Here is a 16,057-nt window from a genome sequence, read left to right as displayed (position 1 = left end):
AAAGAAAAGAAAAGAAAGAAAAAGAAAGAAAAAGAAAGAAAAAACATACAGAATCTAGCAAAAATAAGAAGAGAGGGGGCTGCATTAAAAGATCCACCCACTCAACATCTTTTAACAATACTTCTAAAACAATAGGGTGCTTTTAAGCCAAGAACTATGATTGGGTTATCGTCAGTTTCCAACTGTGCTGATTATTCCAAGAAAACACTGCTGCCTGTGCTTTATCTGTTGCTATGCCAGCTTTTGTGGTAACCATGGGGCTTGTTAGTGAAAATTTAACTTTCCTCCTGTTTTTTATTCTTATGTGTTCTATTACTTTTAAGAAAACTTTTTCAACAATAGCCACTGTACACATGCCATAAAAGCCATTGATATTTAAAGTGTTAAGCTGCTGCAGTCCTATAATATGTGCAATCACAGTGAAGAATTAGATATTACATCTACAGAAGTTTTCACACCTTCAAAAAGCTATACAACAGGTTATCAGTGCATCACTGCATGCTACCAAGAATATTTCAGAATCCCTTGATGTACAATTCTCACTGTTAGACTCCCCTAAAATTGGCATCTCTTGCTCCATACCCTGCATCAGCTGGCCTTGAGCCTGGCAGCAGCTTGGCACAGGCCAGGACCACCAACGGTGTCTCATCATTACACAAGATTAGACCCAGCTCTGGAAATAATGCACTGAGAGCAGTGTTATCAATCCCCTTAGAGATTGCAGGGAGTGAGTGGTGGGAGGTAGATAGAGGTCCAGCTTGCTCTGTCCAGCACTGACAGTAGATTTCTTTGTGTTAATGCTTGTTTTGGCTGTCGTCCCTTTTTAAATTATGTGTCTCAGGAGTAATTACTCGCGCTCTTGAGGATTTTAGAGACCATTCACATCACTAATGAAGCAATGGATAATATCCTAAATTCAGTAGGGATTATAATGAGTAGAATTATGTGAAATAGCAGCCCTTAGCTATCATGTCCCTGTTTGCTCAGGTATGAGTGGTTTAAAGATCTGGGTCTGAAGTGGTACGGCCTCCCGGCGGTTTCCAACATGCTGCTGGAAATTGGCGGTCTGGAGTTCACGGGCTGCCCCTTCAGTGGCTGGTACATGGGCACAGAGATTGGTGTGAGAGACTTCTGTGACAGCTCACGCTACAACATTCTGGAGGTACAGTGTTGTGCCAAAATACAGTCATGTTCCATTGGAAGAAGAGAAAAGAATTTCAGGCACAGATTGACTGAAGCCATGTGCAGAGAAGAAAGCATGTATTGTGTCACTAAATGAGCCTGTCAGAATGCAGTTCTTCTTCCTCCATGTTTTGTTGCAAATCCTTTAATATAAAAGAAAACTGTGGTACTTTATACTTTAATATGTTTACCAATATATTTTTCTATAGATGGGCAAATTTAATTGTAACCTATTTTGTAATATTTAACAATCAGATCTTCAAATTATTTTAGGGCATGCAGTATAAATATATATGTGACATAGCATATAATTAGGGAGACCAGAGTGTTTGCTATTTTTGCATGTATCACATTATTCTGACAAGTGAAGAAAATTTCAGTCAGAGTCGTCCAATTATGAAGAGCACTTCAGGGCACATGGGTGCCAGCTTTGGATTTGTCTGTGCTTGCAGTGATGACGAGGGCCATTTGCTTCAGTACAGCATGACCACAGCACAGCAACTCTACACAGAAATGAAATGCTAAAGTTTATGTCACTAAAATTTTCAGTCTCAGGTATGTCAGGCATTTTTTTTTCTGTATTATATAGGAGGTGGCAAACAAAATGGCCTTAGACACCAGAAAGACATCCTCCCTTTGGAAAGATCAGGCACTCGTGGAGATCAATATTGCTGTCCTTCACAGCTACCAGGTATTGAAATCTGTGATTTGAAGTAAGTAGATTTTTAACTTCTTAAAGTTTTTAGACAGCTCCTTGGAACAACAGTGCCTACAGTTATCTTGGACTCAAAGTGGCTACTGCTGAGCAAATTCCGTGGTGAAGTGTGTTAAGCCATGTTTATAACAATTTGTTGGTGTCAAAATGACTAGATATTTGTGATCAAATTATAGCTTGATACTCCACTGGTTTATTACAAGATGTGCAGCTGTTTGTTTGTTAATAGCACTTGACCATTGTAAGCATTCAGCGTATCCATTTTAATGCACTCATGAATAATAATAAAACACTTATTTGGTTGTGACATAATTCATATCCATCCATCTATGCTACCTATTCTTAGACATGCAAAGTGACCATAGTAGACCATCATTCAGCCACAGAGTCCTTCATGAAGCACATGGAGAATGAGTTTCGGGTGCGAGGTGGCTGTCCTGGGGACTGGGTGTGGATTGTGCCTCCGATGTCAGGAAGCATCACGCCAGTTTTCCATCAAGAAATGCTTAACTACCGCCTCAGCCCTTCTTTTGAGTACCAGGTGAGTAAGTCATTCCACATACCACACACCATGAGATCTCTTTGATTTAAGATCACCTGATTTTTCTTCTCCTATGCAAAAGCCCGATCCATGGAATACCCACGTGTGGAAAGGGGTCAATGGGACACCCACAAAGAAAAGAGCCATTGGATTCAAGAAGCTTGCCAAGTAAGTGTGCTTGGTTTTACTTAATCATTCATTTCTTTTCCCTTTTTTGTCTTTGCACTGTAAGAGTCAAAGCTAAATTGCAACTCTAAATGTGAAAGATCACAAATGATTTGTATTTGTTAATTTAAGGCTAAGCAGGTATTCACTTTGCAAACAAAAGTTAGACACATGACAAAGACGCTGGCGTGCTCAGCAGTGAAATTCATCCAATCAACCCCTTAAGGAGTAATCAGAATTTTGTCAGTGTTTTGTTTGTGTATACATGCACTTGTGCGCGTGTTCTGCTATTATTATAATTGCCTTGAGGAGATGACAAGCTAGGTAATCACAACTGTCATCCATCCGTAGCTGTCTGCTACAGTGAACCAGCCTATTACTAATTTCAGAGGCTCAATAAGAAACTTTTTTTTCTTTCTATTATTCAGTTGGTCTTCATCTTTGCTGCATCTCATTTGCATTGTCTTTCTCTTCACCTCTGCAGGGCTGTGAAGTTTTCAGCGAAACTCATGGGCCAAGCTATGGCCAAGAGGGTTAAAGCCACAATGCTGTTTGCTACAGAGACGGGCAAGTCGCAAGATTATGCCAAAACGCTCTGTGAAATCTTCAAGCACGCCTTTGACGCAAAGGTACCCCTTGCTCCCACCTTGCATCATCATTTCCAAAGGTTGAGAACTAGCTTATGTATCGCTGCTCTAATATCTAATTGAAAAAGGAGGAACTGAAAGACACCCCTCCCCCGAACCCCACTCTCTGGTTGATAAAGCTGAGCAGATGCCAGCTGAGTATAGATGACAAAAGGTCTGAAGAAAGAAAAGCCAATCTTTTGTTACATTTTCCTCTTGTCTCATGCAGTAAAGTGCCGCAGGTTGGAGGCAAGATTTATCCACTAAAGCATAGAACAGGGTAGTAGTTTTAAGACAAAATCCTTCAGTGCCGCTGGGTGTGCAAATCTGTATACAAAAACCAAACAGAAACAAGAGAAAGAAGCTTCTCTCAAACACACACTATGGGATTTTTCCTCCCGGTCCTATCTTTATTTGCTCTTCCTGTTTTCCCAGTGTGATCAATCACACAAGGAGATTCATGCATGAAGATTTGTGCATGTGTGTGTCACTGTGAGTGGGCGTGTGCTGATGGATCGCAGGGCAGATGCAAACGCTTAGGGGGAATCTTGGTTGTTGTGGGGCTAAAGGCTTCTTTCTCTTCACGCCTTTGGTTGTGTGTCTTTGAGGCGTATATGCATGTGAAATGCAAGTGCGGCCTGTGGCAGACAAACACCATTATGCTGAGTGGTATGCATCATGGATGCTCAATGTGTGGCAGCAGCATATTATCATCTCGTTAGAGGCGAGGACAGAGTGGTCATTACAACCTCCTCCTCTGCCAGCGGCTATGTGTTCAGCCTTAATTTACACGCTCAAGTCAGCTGTCATTTGGAGTCTGTGTCTAGGAAACAAGAGTGAGATAAACACTACACCATGTAAGTCGCTAAGCTTCCATCAGTACAACGCTCTTTTTTTTCCTGCAGGTTATGTCTATGGATGAATATGATGTTGTGGACCTGGAGCATGAAACACTGGTTTTAGTGGTGACCAGCACATTTGGGAATGGTGACCCACCTGAGAATGGAGAGGTATTTATGAATACTTAATACTTGTCAGTTATTAAGAGCTCAGCAGACACTTCTAATTGTATGTGTTTGCTCTTTTTTGCTGTAGAAATTTGGAGCCGCCTTAATGGAAATGTGCCACCCAACAACAAACACAGAAGATAGGAAGTGAGTTTGATATCTCAATCCAGCTTTTAATGTTTACTTGAGTAATTATTTTTTGTCTCTTGAGTTAAAAGCCTGTGCGTGCCTCTGCTTTTTTCTTATTCTCTAGGAGCTACAAGGTCCGTTTTAACAGTGTTTCCTCTTACTCTGACACTCGGAAGTCATCCAGCGATGAACCAGAAACCAAAATTAACTTTGAGAGCACCGGACCACTTGCTAATGTCAGGTAAACAAAGCAAACTAAACAAACATAACAGGTGTTTATGTGCAAATCTATCCCTAAATTATCAAACAGGAAAGCAAGGAAATCTGGAAGGAAAACTACAAAAAATGCTTATGCTAAATAGGATAGGCACATGCTATGCTCATAGTCAATGAAATGCTGTAAAAAGAATGGTTAAATGTTGGCTTAATATCCAGGCACATTCACTTTGAAACATCAAATGGGATACATAATACATAAATATGCATTTATCATCTAATCAGTAAAAAATCTTTGAATGTTTGATTAGTTTTAGTTCTTTCAGTTCACCTCTTGTGCAGATAACAGTAGAGCCTTTGTAATGCAGGTAGCAGCATAATTGTAACTGTAATGTGATTACTGAGTTTATTACAGTAATGTGTTACATTATTGCATTACTAAAACAATGTAATGTAACACATTAAATAAATTGATTACAGTAATGTATTACTTTTGAACTTGGTCCAATCAGTACTGGTGGTAGGGAATTAGACTGCAGTGTAAAGAAATGAATAGCTCCTTTAGCAAGTTAGCAAGGAAACCCTTTAATGGAGATAAATGATGTCAACTGTCACCATGCCTGGTTTAATAAAATTAGCAAGCTGAATGGGTCCACCAGCAATATCAGATTAACATGTATAAAAAATCATGTGGTTGTCTGAATGCACAAAGTTTAGTGAGCTGTTTTGATAATACACAACTTAATTTTTTTAATCAATATATTAAAACCCCCAGTAGATATTCAGTTAACTGTGTAATACACTGTAAAATACTTTTTATTAAAAAAATAAAGGTGCAGGTCTGTTATATGGAGCTTATGAAAAGCTATGTTTTAGAGCTACGTTGCCCTCACAAGACACCAACTAAACATCTCATATTGTGGAATATGATGGATTACTTTAGGTTAAATATAATATAAATTATTTAGAATGAGCTCAGATGTAAACATGGAGGAGCAGGAGGTTTCTTCCTGTTAAAAGGGAGCTTTTCCTTCCCACTGTCAGCAGTGCTTGCTCACAGGGGGTCATATGACTGTTGGGGTCTGTTTTCTTTGTATTGTAGGGTCTTTACCTTACAATATAAGCGCCTTGAGGCAACTGTTGTTTTGATTTGGCACTATATATATATAAAATAAAATTGAACTGAATTAAGTTGAGTTCTTCCTCCATTTATGTCTAAATGGAGGGTTTTCCTTGTAGCGTTTCCTCAGTGCATACTCCACATGAGGATGGCTATAAAACTCCTTTCGGATAAAAATCTTATTGCAGCTGACAGTTTGCTGATCAGCTAAGGAAGAAAAGACAACAGAGATTTTGCTCAAACTTGGATCAGATGTGAGCTGACTTCCTCACGGCAAAGAAGTGGAAAGAGATGTTGTCTGCCTTCAAAAAACAAAGTGATCTGTTTCATGTTTATGTCCATCTAAACTCAGACAGGACACGTATTTATAAATACATCAGCTGTTTTCAACTGTTTGACATATTCTGAGAGGAAGGAAAGGGCAAGTTTCTAACATGGACACAGTGGTGGTGGTTTGCAGTTGTGTATGTTTGTGTTTTATTTCTTGTTTTTTTTTTTTTTTTTTAACACTACCTGTCTCTCAGTCTCTGTGTTTTCTTCATGTATGTGTGTCTCTGTTTAGGTTCTCGGTGTTTGGCCTTGGCTCCAGGGCCTACCCACACTTCTGCGCCTTTGCCCACGCTGTGGACACACTGTTTGAAGAGCTAGGGGGTGAGCGCATCCTACGCATGGGAGAGGGAGATGAGCTGTGTGGCCAGGAGGAGTCATTCAGAACATGGGCCAAGAAAGTTTTTAAGGTTGGTTTCCTGGGCTGAGACCCTTTGGGCGTGGTTAAAGGTGGTGTATTTGGAAAGTGTACATTATGAACCTAGAGTTAAGCTTTATCTCAAGACCGGTATGTTAGTTACTTGTCAAGTAGCTGTTCATCCCAGTACAATCCTCTTTCTGTTGTTTTTTTTTCTTGGAGATTATGTATTATGAATTTCAGGAGCGGGACCACACCTCCAAACACACTCATTCCAGGTGTCCCCTACTTCTGCAAGCTGTTCATTCTCGTTTACGTGCCCCACCCAACTCTTTTGTTTATCTTCTCTGTGGCTGCTCGTGAAGGCTGCCTGCGATGTATTCTGTGTTGGTGATGACGTGAACATTGAGAAGGCCAATGACTCCTTGATCAGCAATGATCGCAGCTGGAAGAAGAGCAAGTTCCGCTTGACTTACACGGCCGAGGCCCCAGCCCTCACAGAAGGTGAAAGTTCCTCTTGGTACTTAGTTACAAAATGCTTGTGGCAACTTAATATTAAAGGGGAAAGTTCATCTGTACAAAATACCTGTAATTGATCAGCAGTGTGGTAGTACGGTTATTGATAAAGATGAGTCACTCAGCCTTTACGTGACCTGAAGCTGAGATTTGTGGCACTGGTGTGAGAAAATCAAAATGAGATTATAATAGGATTTTGAGAACTTTTCCCTAGAGGTCTCGAGTTCAAAGTACTGGACCAGATTTGAAGTGGCTCTGTTACTTAATTTCCATAAATTAATTTGGTACTTCGGCACCTTCAAACTGACACAGATTGTGACGTAAGCTTGGGGGTGGGCAAACTGGGACCCATTGACTAGTCTGCTCATTTAGCCCTGGGACCAAAGGGTAGCATTCCAGGACTTATGGCTTGGTCAGAGGATATCAGAGGATATTCCCTTCCTTGTTGAGAGAGATTAAAAGGTTGGGATCTGAAGCGAAATGGCAAATATTTCAGTATAAAGTGAGAAATATCCATAAATTTGTTCTGATTCTTTTTTTGATATTACAACAATTTTACACAATTTGGCAAGATGTGTCTTTGATGTTATTAATGATGTTAATGTTTGTTAATGATATGATTATTTTGAAGTTCTTCAGTTAGAAATTTTTATGTATTTTGATTTGGTTTATTAGTGCTGTGGAATATAATAATATTTGAAAAAGAATCCATGTATTTATCCATGAATACATAGTATTCAGCATAATATGTCTGTGCAGCAACTTTGCTACAAAATCATTGCATTGTCTTTGCCAAAGTAGAGAGTTGTTTACATTATGCCATTATGTTAAGTTTGGATCCTGACTCTCTGAACTATATAGGGCTGGGCTGATACCCTTTTTGTGCCCTTTCCTTTACCCTTTGTGTACAGACACTCCCGTATCTGTACATAAAGCTTCTTATCAATCTCTCCCAGAAAGAAATCAAAGAAGTATTTTTTTCCAAGAAGCACAGGTCTGTTGATCAATCCATAAATAATGTATTATTTATGTCTGCTAACAGCATTATACAGCATTCACAAGAAGAAAGTTTATGGAGCAAAGATGCTTGAATCTCATAATGTGACAGTTGTTTACATTATGCCATTATGTTAAGATTGGATCCTGACTCTCTGAACTATATGTACAGACATGGGAGTGCCTGTGGATATAGGGCTGGGCTAAAACCCTTTATGTACCCTTACCTTTACCCTTTATATACAGACACTTGCGTGTCTGTACATAAAACTTCTTATCGGTCTCTCCCAGAAAGAAATCAAAGAAGTATTTTTTTCCAAGAAGAACATGTCTATTAATCAATCCATAAATCATGTATTATTTGTGTCTGCCAACAGCATTACACAGCATTCACAAGAAGAAAGTTTATGGAGCAAAGATGCTTGAATCTCAAAATTTACAAAGTCCAAAATCAAAGTAAGTATGCATTTACACGTGAAACACTTTTCAGACGAAAACACTTTGTCGCATATTTGTACGTTTTACCAAAATCGTAAACTAACGTTCAGTTCGTCTAATGGATTCTTCTGGTGTCCAACTCATTCATTGTTTACAGTGACATTTTAACTAAATGGAACAGACTGAAAATGGTGCAATGTTATTTCCTAAATCTCTGATCCCTTTCATAGTCGCTCCACCATATTTGTGCGGTTACACACAAACAACCACGACAGCCTGCGCTACAAGCCTGGCGACCATCTGGGCATCTTCCCTGGCAACCATGAGGACCTGGTAACAGCTCTCATAGAAAAACTGGAGGATGCTCCACCTGTCAATCAAATCGTCAAAGTGGAGTTCTTGGAGGAGAGAAACACTGCCCTAGGTGGGTATTAGCAAAGTCATGCTACTTTGCGAAAACAGTAGGCATGCAATCACGAGAATGGCATTTTAAAATCTGGGCAGGTTGTCAAAATCCAAATGTAAATAAGAAGTCACAGCAGACATCATGAAGTCACACTTTAGCAGGATATCCATGCCCAGAAATTTTTCAGTGAACTGCATATTGGCAAACAGTTGTGGTGACACCGGGTGACTTAACTGTGATTTTCTCTGTGACTGTGATGCAAGACATTTGCTAAACACAGGATTAGTGCTTATTCAAAATTCATCTCCACAATTCAAGCCCTTGTTGTTAACAACTCTCACTGTATCTAATTTTCTTTCAATTCGAGGATCACATGTTCCATACTGCTGCTTGCATTTTGGTTGTACTTTGCTAATTACAGACAACTAGACAACATATCCAAGGGTGTTGTGTATAACGTGTTAGCAAATGCTTATCACACAGAGAAATGGCTCTGATCTTCGGACTGGTTTGATACTGATTCTCAAGCTAGTTCATTTTCAGTCAACAAATTCCACATTGTCTAGCATTAGATCAAGTAGCAGGGAAACAGCATTGCTAAGAGCTTTTGCAGCAAAAACCTCCCAAAAAACAAGCCAGCAAAAAAACTGCACACACACAGACTGCTCTTATAGTTTGTTACCTCATTTTTTTTCTTTCATCTTACACATATAAAAAACTAGTACATCATATGAATTAACTCAACTTTAACTTTATAATTTTCTGCAGGTGTAATCAGTAACTGGACAAATGAGACCCGTATCCCTCCCTGCACCATCTACCAGGCTTTCCAGTATTTCATGGATATCACGACTCCACCGAGCCCTGTGCTGCTCCAGCAGTTTGCTGCTCTAGCAACCAATGACAAACAAAGAAAGAAACTAGAGATCCTCAGTAAGGTAAATTCACTTAGTTTTCAATGTTACCATTTAATAATAATAATAATGGATTGCATTTATATAGCGCTTTTCAAGGAACCCAAAGTTGGACACCAGAAGAATCCATTAGACAAACTAACTGAACCTTAGTTTACGATTTTGATAAAACGTACAAATATGCGACCAAGTGTTTTCATCTGAAAAGTGTTTCACGTGTAAATGCATATTTACTTTGATTTACACTGACCTTTCAAATGGCTGAGCTGCAGCAGCGCTGAGTGCTTGAACTTGTTTTGTGACCAAACACATAAGGGATTTCCGATGTGTGCATGTGGGCTGTATCCAAAGATATGTTCCCCCATTTCCAATCTGAGATGAAAATGTATGCGTATTTTTAGATCACTTTTCCAAGAACTGTTCTATAAAAAGTCACCATGTGCTTAAGCTTCAACAGTAACCAACACATTCTCTGTGTTTCAAAATAAGAGAATATGGCAGATAGTTTTATGTGTCTCATAGCTGATTTGGTGCTCTTTGCACCAAGAGTACGTACAGTAGGAGTTAGCTGGCGCCAAATTAAAGCCGTTGATCGTTCTAACCCAGAGCCATCCCCCCTTGCAGTGCCTCCCACTATTCACTCTCCATTTTTGTCAATGTGTGGAAAAGGCTGGATGAGGCCAAGCAGTGACTCATATGCTCATACACAGAATTATTGTCACCAAGCAAGAGGGAAAGATGGTAGGCTTCTGAATTCAGAAAGAAGAAATTGTACAGTAGAAACAGCACTGCAGAACATGTTTTAATGAGTTAAATCTCAAGTTCATTCCTTACAGGAATAATTGTTTTGTTTTTTAACATTTCTCTTCTTGTTTTTCCAAGCAATACAAAGCAAACATGTTGCCACGTCTGGCTTATTCTCTTCTTTAAAAAAGTTAATTAAACAAATCTATCAGCTTCTCATATCTGTACAGTCCTACGCCCCCTTCTGTTTATCAAGGTTAAAAAGCCCAGGCCCCAAAGTGCTTATGGTGTTAGAGTTTTGCTATAATTATGCATTAGGTGCTTCAAACTGTCTTTTAAGCTCATATTGTGGACCACACCAGTGGGTTCTCAATGGGCATTTTGTCGCTCATTAGCAGCTTGAGAACAAAGCAAAAGTTGGTAACATATCAAAGGTTTTTTTAGCCTGATGGCAGTGCTCTACTTTCCTCACATCCAAATGTCAGCGATGACACACAGAAACAGTTGGGCAGTGAATGGCGAATAGCTCTGCTTGTGGCTGCCTCCTGCTCCTGAGTGAGAAATGTTTACAGATCCAAAAGAGGAAACTATCCTCTTCTTTTCAGTTGCTGTGGGAGTTGCATTGATTTCTTAGTCTGAACGACAATAATTCAATAACTTACCATGACTAAAACTATATCAAAGAAATGTCAGCCGATACCTTTGTACCACATTGTCTTTCTCTGTGACACTCCAGGGATTGCAGGAGTATGAGGAGTGGAAGTGGTACAACAATCCCACACTGGTGGAGGTGCTAGAAGAGTTTCCTTCTATCCAGATGCCCTCCACTTTGCTGCTAACCCAGCTGCCTCTTCTGCAGCCTCGCTACTATTCTATCAGCTCCTCTCCAGACCTGCACCCAGGGGAGATCCATCTCACAGTGGCTGTGGTCTCCTATCGCGCCAGAGGTAAGGCCCTGGTACTTGAACTGCTCTAATTCCTGTCCAAGATTTTAAAAGCTGTGTAGGCGTAGCTTCAGATGCTTAGGTCTTCTCAGCTGCCTGGAGAGGTTAATTTTAGTCTACTCAGAAGACTTTTGATAGTCTGAAGTATTATGCATGTGGGTTTTATCAACATGTCAAGAATGCAAATTATACAGATATCAGGGTAATTAATATATTGCAGTTATTGGTTTATTTTTTCTTCATTTAACTAGAAAGTAGTCTGATATTTAAACATCTTTTTCAGTGATCATGTATTTTAAAGTACTAGACATACTAGACATTTCTCAAACCAGTGCAGGCCTGGTATATATTTCGGTTAAGTCAAGTCTTTGCCATGGATAAAAGGCACAGTGCCATAGCTCCTTCAAGGCTACTGCAAGGATTAAAAAAGAAAAATGAGTCAGACTCTCTGAAAACCTTCTGAAGCTACAAGAGAAATGATTGGAAGTTATCTTAGAATGTAAGTCTGCTTTACAAGGCAGCCAAAACAAAACTGTAAAAACCAGAAACACGCACTGGGAGAAAGACTTTACATATTCTGTTTATATATATGGCCACAAGCACAAACAGTATACTTCAGTCTACTTCACTGCATTATTTAGGCATGAGGCATTATTTAGGGCACGATTTAAGTGTTGTTTTTAGCACCACTGTGGCAGTATATAATCTCAGCCTGTAAAGTAGTCAGTAAGCATTACTATACCTTTTAACTGCTATCTTCTCCCACCTGTAATGTGCACTTATGTGAACATATTACTATGATTGTATAAGCAACAGCTGAATTACTGTAATTTCCCTTTAGAGGAAGAGCGTGAGGAAGAGGGGAAGATGGCTATAGCCTTGAACACATGTTAGGAACACTCTTTTCCTGTTAGTTTGTACGCTTAAAAAGAGTGGGAGGCAGAGGGGAGAGAAAAAGGTAAAGTGCTTGCTCGGTAATCATCTCTTTCAGATGGAGAGGGACCAATCCATCATGGAGTGTGTTCATCGTGGCTTAACAGGATAGAGAAGGGGGAGATGGTGCCGTGCTTTGTCCGAGGGTAAATATCAAAGTGTTTTTACAAGAAATTTTAAGGCAATGCAATCTAATCTAATCTAATCTATAATCTAATTTGCAAAAGTCTTTAGCCAACCCTTTATTTTGTTATATTTTCTAAGAGAATGGGAAGTAGGTGCAGCAATTTACTGAAGCATGCAAACATACACAGGCAAACAGTATAAAAGCTGGTATATCAGGTACAATTCTAAAGAGCTTAAAAGTCAGTATTTGGTAAGTCTTTTTTTAAGTAAGCCTTCTTGTCATTTCTTCAAATATTCTTCGGGAATAGTTCCGCTGACTTCTTGAAGGACATTCAAAGCTCGTATTTGGATGTTACCCACTTTTTGTGATAATGTCTGTCAAGATGATCCCGCACTGCTTCAAGAATGTTGAGGTCCGTTCTTTGCGGAGGCCAGTCCATGACTGGTGGTGTGTTTTGAGTGTTTTTTCTATCCAGTTGTGTTTTTACTGCATTGACAGTTCGCTTGATTGGTAACAGCTTCATTTTTCAGCATGACAATAGATCCAGACATTTTTCCAGATGGTAAACCTCACAGTACATTTCTACATTTATAATTCCATTAATTTTTACAAGATCCCCAACAACACTGGCTGAAATGCATTTCTTATTGCATTTCTTATTTCTTATAAATACTCTTTATGAGATTTTGATCTTCTTCTGTCCTCTACTTCCGCTAAATGTTTATGGACACACACTATTTCCTGCAGAGATATGCCAATTTTTTGTCTAGGAGCCCTTTGAGAATCATCTTTTTGGTACAAAGGTACAATTTTAGGCAGCCAGTGTTTAAAGAAAAGCTTTAAAAGACCTTTAGAAATCCTGGAGAACTGTTGTTCAAGGCCACATTAAAAAATACAAGAAAGTCTGGCTCCTTGGAAACATTTCATGACACGTGAAAAGGTGATGTTTGACAAAGTAAGCTGATTTGCCAAGATAGGTACCACTCTCTTGTCTGCATGCATGATATAGAGCTAATATGATTATCAATTCATTCCTTAAGACTAAAAGTGGAAATAAAAATAACCGAAATATTTGCTGTTAAAGTTCTCTAATTAGTACCTTTTATCTTTTTATGTAAAACAACTCATTTTTATCTTACCAGGAGTGTTCTTTGTAAAATTTATAAGTTTACAGTGAATAAACAAAATAAATGTGCCAATTAGTGAGTTTTAGAGGCAATGAAAGGATTAGGAGAATTAGGGGAATCTTGACATCAAGCTATACTTACCCATATAGCTTGATGTCCCCCAACCGTGGCTCAAGAGTTGGCAGTCTTGTAATCGGAAGGTTACCGGTTCGAGCCCCGGCTCAGACAGTCTCGGTCGTTGTGTCCTTGGGCAAGACACTTCACCTCTGCGCCATGGCCGGAGGGGCCAATGGCACGATATGGCAGCCTCGCTTCTGTCAGTCTGCCCCAGGGCAGCTGTGGCTACAACTGTAGCTTGCCTCCACCAGTGTGTGAATGTGAGAGTGAATGAATAGTGGAATTGTAAAGTGCTTTAAGGATCTTGAAAAGCGCTATATAAATGCAATCCATTATTTTTATTATTAAAATACTCTATTATTCCTTTATTACATTTTATAGGCTCCATGGTAATTTGTTGGATGTTGTTTGTGTGTGTGGCATTATTTTAGTGCACCATCATTCCAGCTTCCCAAGAACAACCAAGCACCTTGCATCCTTGTGGGTCCAGGAACAGGGATTGCCCCATTCAGAAGCTTCTGGCAACAAAGACTATATGACCTTGAACAAAACGGTTGGAATTTTGTTCTCCCTCAATCCATAGAGTTACTTTTGACCAACTTATAAAAAGACTTTGCAATGTATTTTCAGTGCTTATAGATTTATTCTTCAAATTAAAGTGATAATGTAATTTTGACACTTGTACTCTGGATATCACTTCTGCATTTCCATCCAGAGCAACAAAGTAACTCTTACCTCTTATCTTCAAGGGATGAAATCCTGCCCAATGATACTGGTGTTTGGTTGTCGGCAGTCTGAGATGGACCACATCTACAAGGAGGAGACCATACAGGCCAAGAATAAAGGGGTGTTTAAGGAGCTCTACACAGCCTATTCCAGAGAGCCTGGCAAACCAAAGGTACAAGCACTAAACACGAAGGAAGTCGCTTGTAACATCTGTCTCTGGCTTGTTTAGGTAGAAATAAATTCACAAATTTGAGATGGCTGGATAAATACTTCTGTAGATATAGTGTATTTTTACTTACCAATGTCATTCTGCTGATACATTTTCATATATACATTTGTCTTTGTCCTCTTTATGCTCAATGCTTCCTTTGTTGTTGTGATTGATTCTTGCTTTGTTTACAGTTCTGTTACTTTTAGCAGTGACAGTCAATACACGGATTTGAAAAGAAGAACAAAATCCACAGAGCATAATTTTTCTTACTCTGAGGTTGCTTTGTTCCTGCGCATATCAGTCTTTAGGTGGCAGTTTGCAAATTTTACTTTGTGTGTAGTGTCCTGACTCAGTTTTTCACATTGTTTCCTTTTCTGCTATTTTCACGCTTCACTTCTCCATGCACACTCATCATTTCTTCACTGCCTCTCTGTCAGAAATATGTACAGGATGTACTGCGCGAGCATCTGTCAGAGACGGTGTACCAGTGCCTGAGGCAGGAGGGTGGACACATCTACGTGTGTGGGGATGTGACAATGGCAGGAGATGTTCTCAAGACTGTCCAGCAAATCATCAAGCAGCAGGGCAACATGAGCCTGGAGGATGCTGGCTTCTTTATCAGTAAGCTTCGGGTAAGAGTGGCGGAGTTCTCTCTGCAATATCACCTCTGTTATGTTCACATTCATACTCCATTCTACCTTACTGAACCGTGAAGTAAACTTAATGTAAGGGAGATTCTAGAGTTAGTTAAAATACCTGATCAGCTGTGAAAATACTAAATGTAAGATGCTATCCATCATTGCAAAGGTAATGTTGTTTAAGGACTGGATATGGACATAAGCCCGATCACCAACTGGTATGTGAGGTCCTGTTTTGAAACCTTAACTTTTCTTTTTTTTTTAGCATTTTGGCTCTAAAGTGTAACTATATGTTACCATGTTGTTTTGGCTCACATTGGTGTTTTTGCCACTGCAGGTCCATTTTGTCAATATTGGTCATACTATGATCAGAAAGAAGGGTTATCTGATGTTTGCCCATTGGCTAATGACCTGTGATTGACAAGTGATTAACCAGTGTGTATGCAGTTTCACATTCAGACCCGCCCATCTCTCGTCACACCTGGCTTCAAATTACTCATCTTTATATTTCAAAACATAACTTCAGAAATCGATGGATGACATCATGGTAGCCAGCGTCTTTGGCTAGCTTGCTTGTCATGGTCATTTCCCATAGAATCCCATTTTAAAAGGTATATCTACAGCCTGCTAGAGAAAACGTATTATTATGCTACACACACATCTGGTAAACAGTTACTCAGCTTTGTCTCACTACCAATCTGTTGTCATTAGGATGAGAATCGCTATCACGAGGACATCTTTGGTGTCACCCTGCGCACCTACGAGGTCACCAACCGTATTCGTTCAGAGTCCATAGCCTACATTGAGGAGAGCAAAAAAGACTCAGATGAGTAA

General features: G+C 39.5%; 1 protein-coding gene across 1 annotated transcript in view; it reads left to right on the top strand.

Annotated features, from left to right (window-relative positions):
- The window catches only part of nos1 (nitric oxide synthase 1 (neuronal)), an 18,871-nt gene extending 2,814 nt beyond the window's left edge, over positions 1–16,057 (top strand). Inside the window, exons 5-23 of the mRNA XM_085426267.1 lie at positions 988–1,162; positions 1,772–1,873; positions 2,244–2,438; positions 2,521–2,606; positions 3,088–3,232; positions 4,135–4,239; positions 4,325–4,383; positions 4,490–4,606; positions 6,264–6,438; positions 6,752–6,890; positions 8,276–8,354; positions 8,567–8,760; positions 9,511–9,680; positions 11,137–11,347; positions 12,336–12,423; positions 14,080–14,201; positions 14,398–14,546; positions 15,023–15,217; positions 15,935–16,057. Of these exons, the coding sequence (XP_085282393.1) occupies positions 988–1,162; positions 1,772–1,873; positions 2,244–2,438; positions 2,521–2,606; positions 3,088–3,232; positions 4,135–4,239; positions 4,325–4,383; positions 4,490–4,606; positions 6,264–6,438; positions 6,752–6,890; positions 8,276–8,354; positions 8,567–8,760; positions 9,511–9,680; positions 11,137–11,347; positions 12,336–12,423; positions 14,080–14,201; positions 14,398–14,546; positions 15,023–15,217; positions 15,935–16,057 (2,629 nt within the window). The remainder of the gene's footprint in view (positions 1–987; positions 1,163–1,771; positions 1,874–2,243; positions 2,439–2,520; positions 2,607–3,087; positions 3,233–4,134; positions 4,240–4,324; positions 4,384–4,489; positions 4,607–6,263; positions 6,439–6,751; positions 6,891–8,275; positions 8,355–8,566; positions 8,761–9,510; positions 9,681–11,136; positions 11,348–12,335; positions 12,424–14,079; positions 14,202–14,397; positions 14,547–15,022; positions 15,218–15,934) is intronic.

Source organism: Rhamphochromis longiceps, linkage group LG12, assembly GCF_057381845.1.
Source record: "Rhamphochromis longiceps isolate RC_006_pf linkage group LG12, R_longiceps_female_GT1.1, whole genome shotgun sequence".
Taxonomy (NCBI): domain Eukaryota; kingdom Metazoa; phylum Chordata; class Actinopteri; order Cichliformes; family Cichlidae; genus Rhamphochromis; species Rhamphochromis longiceps.
This window is presented reverse-complemented; position numbering and strand designations above follow the sequence as displayed.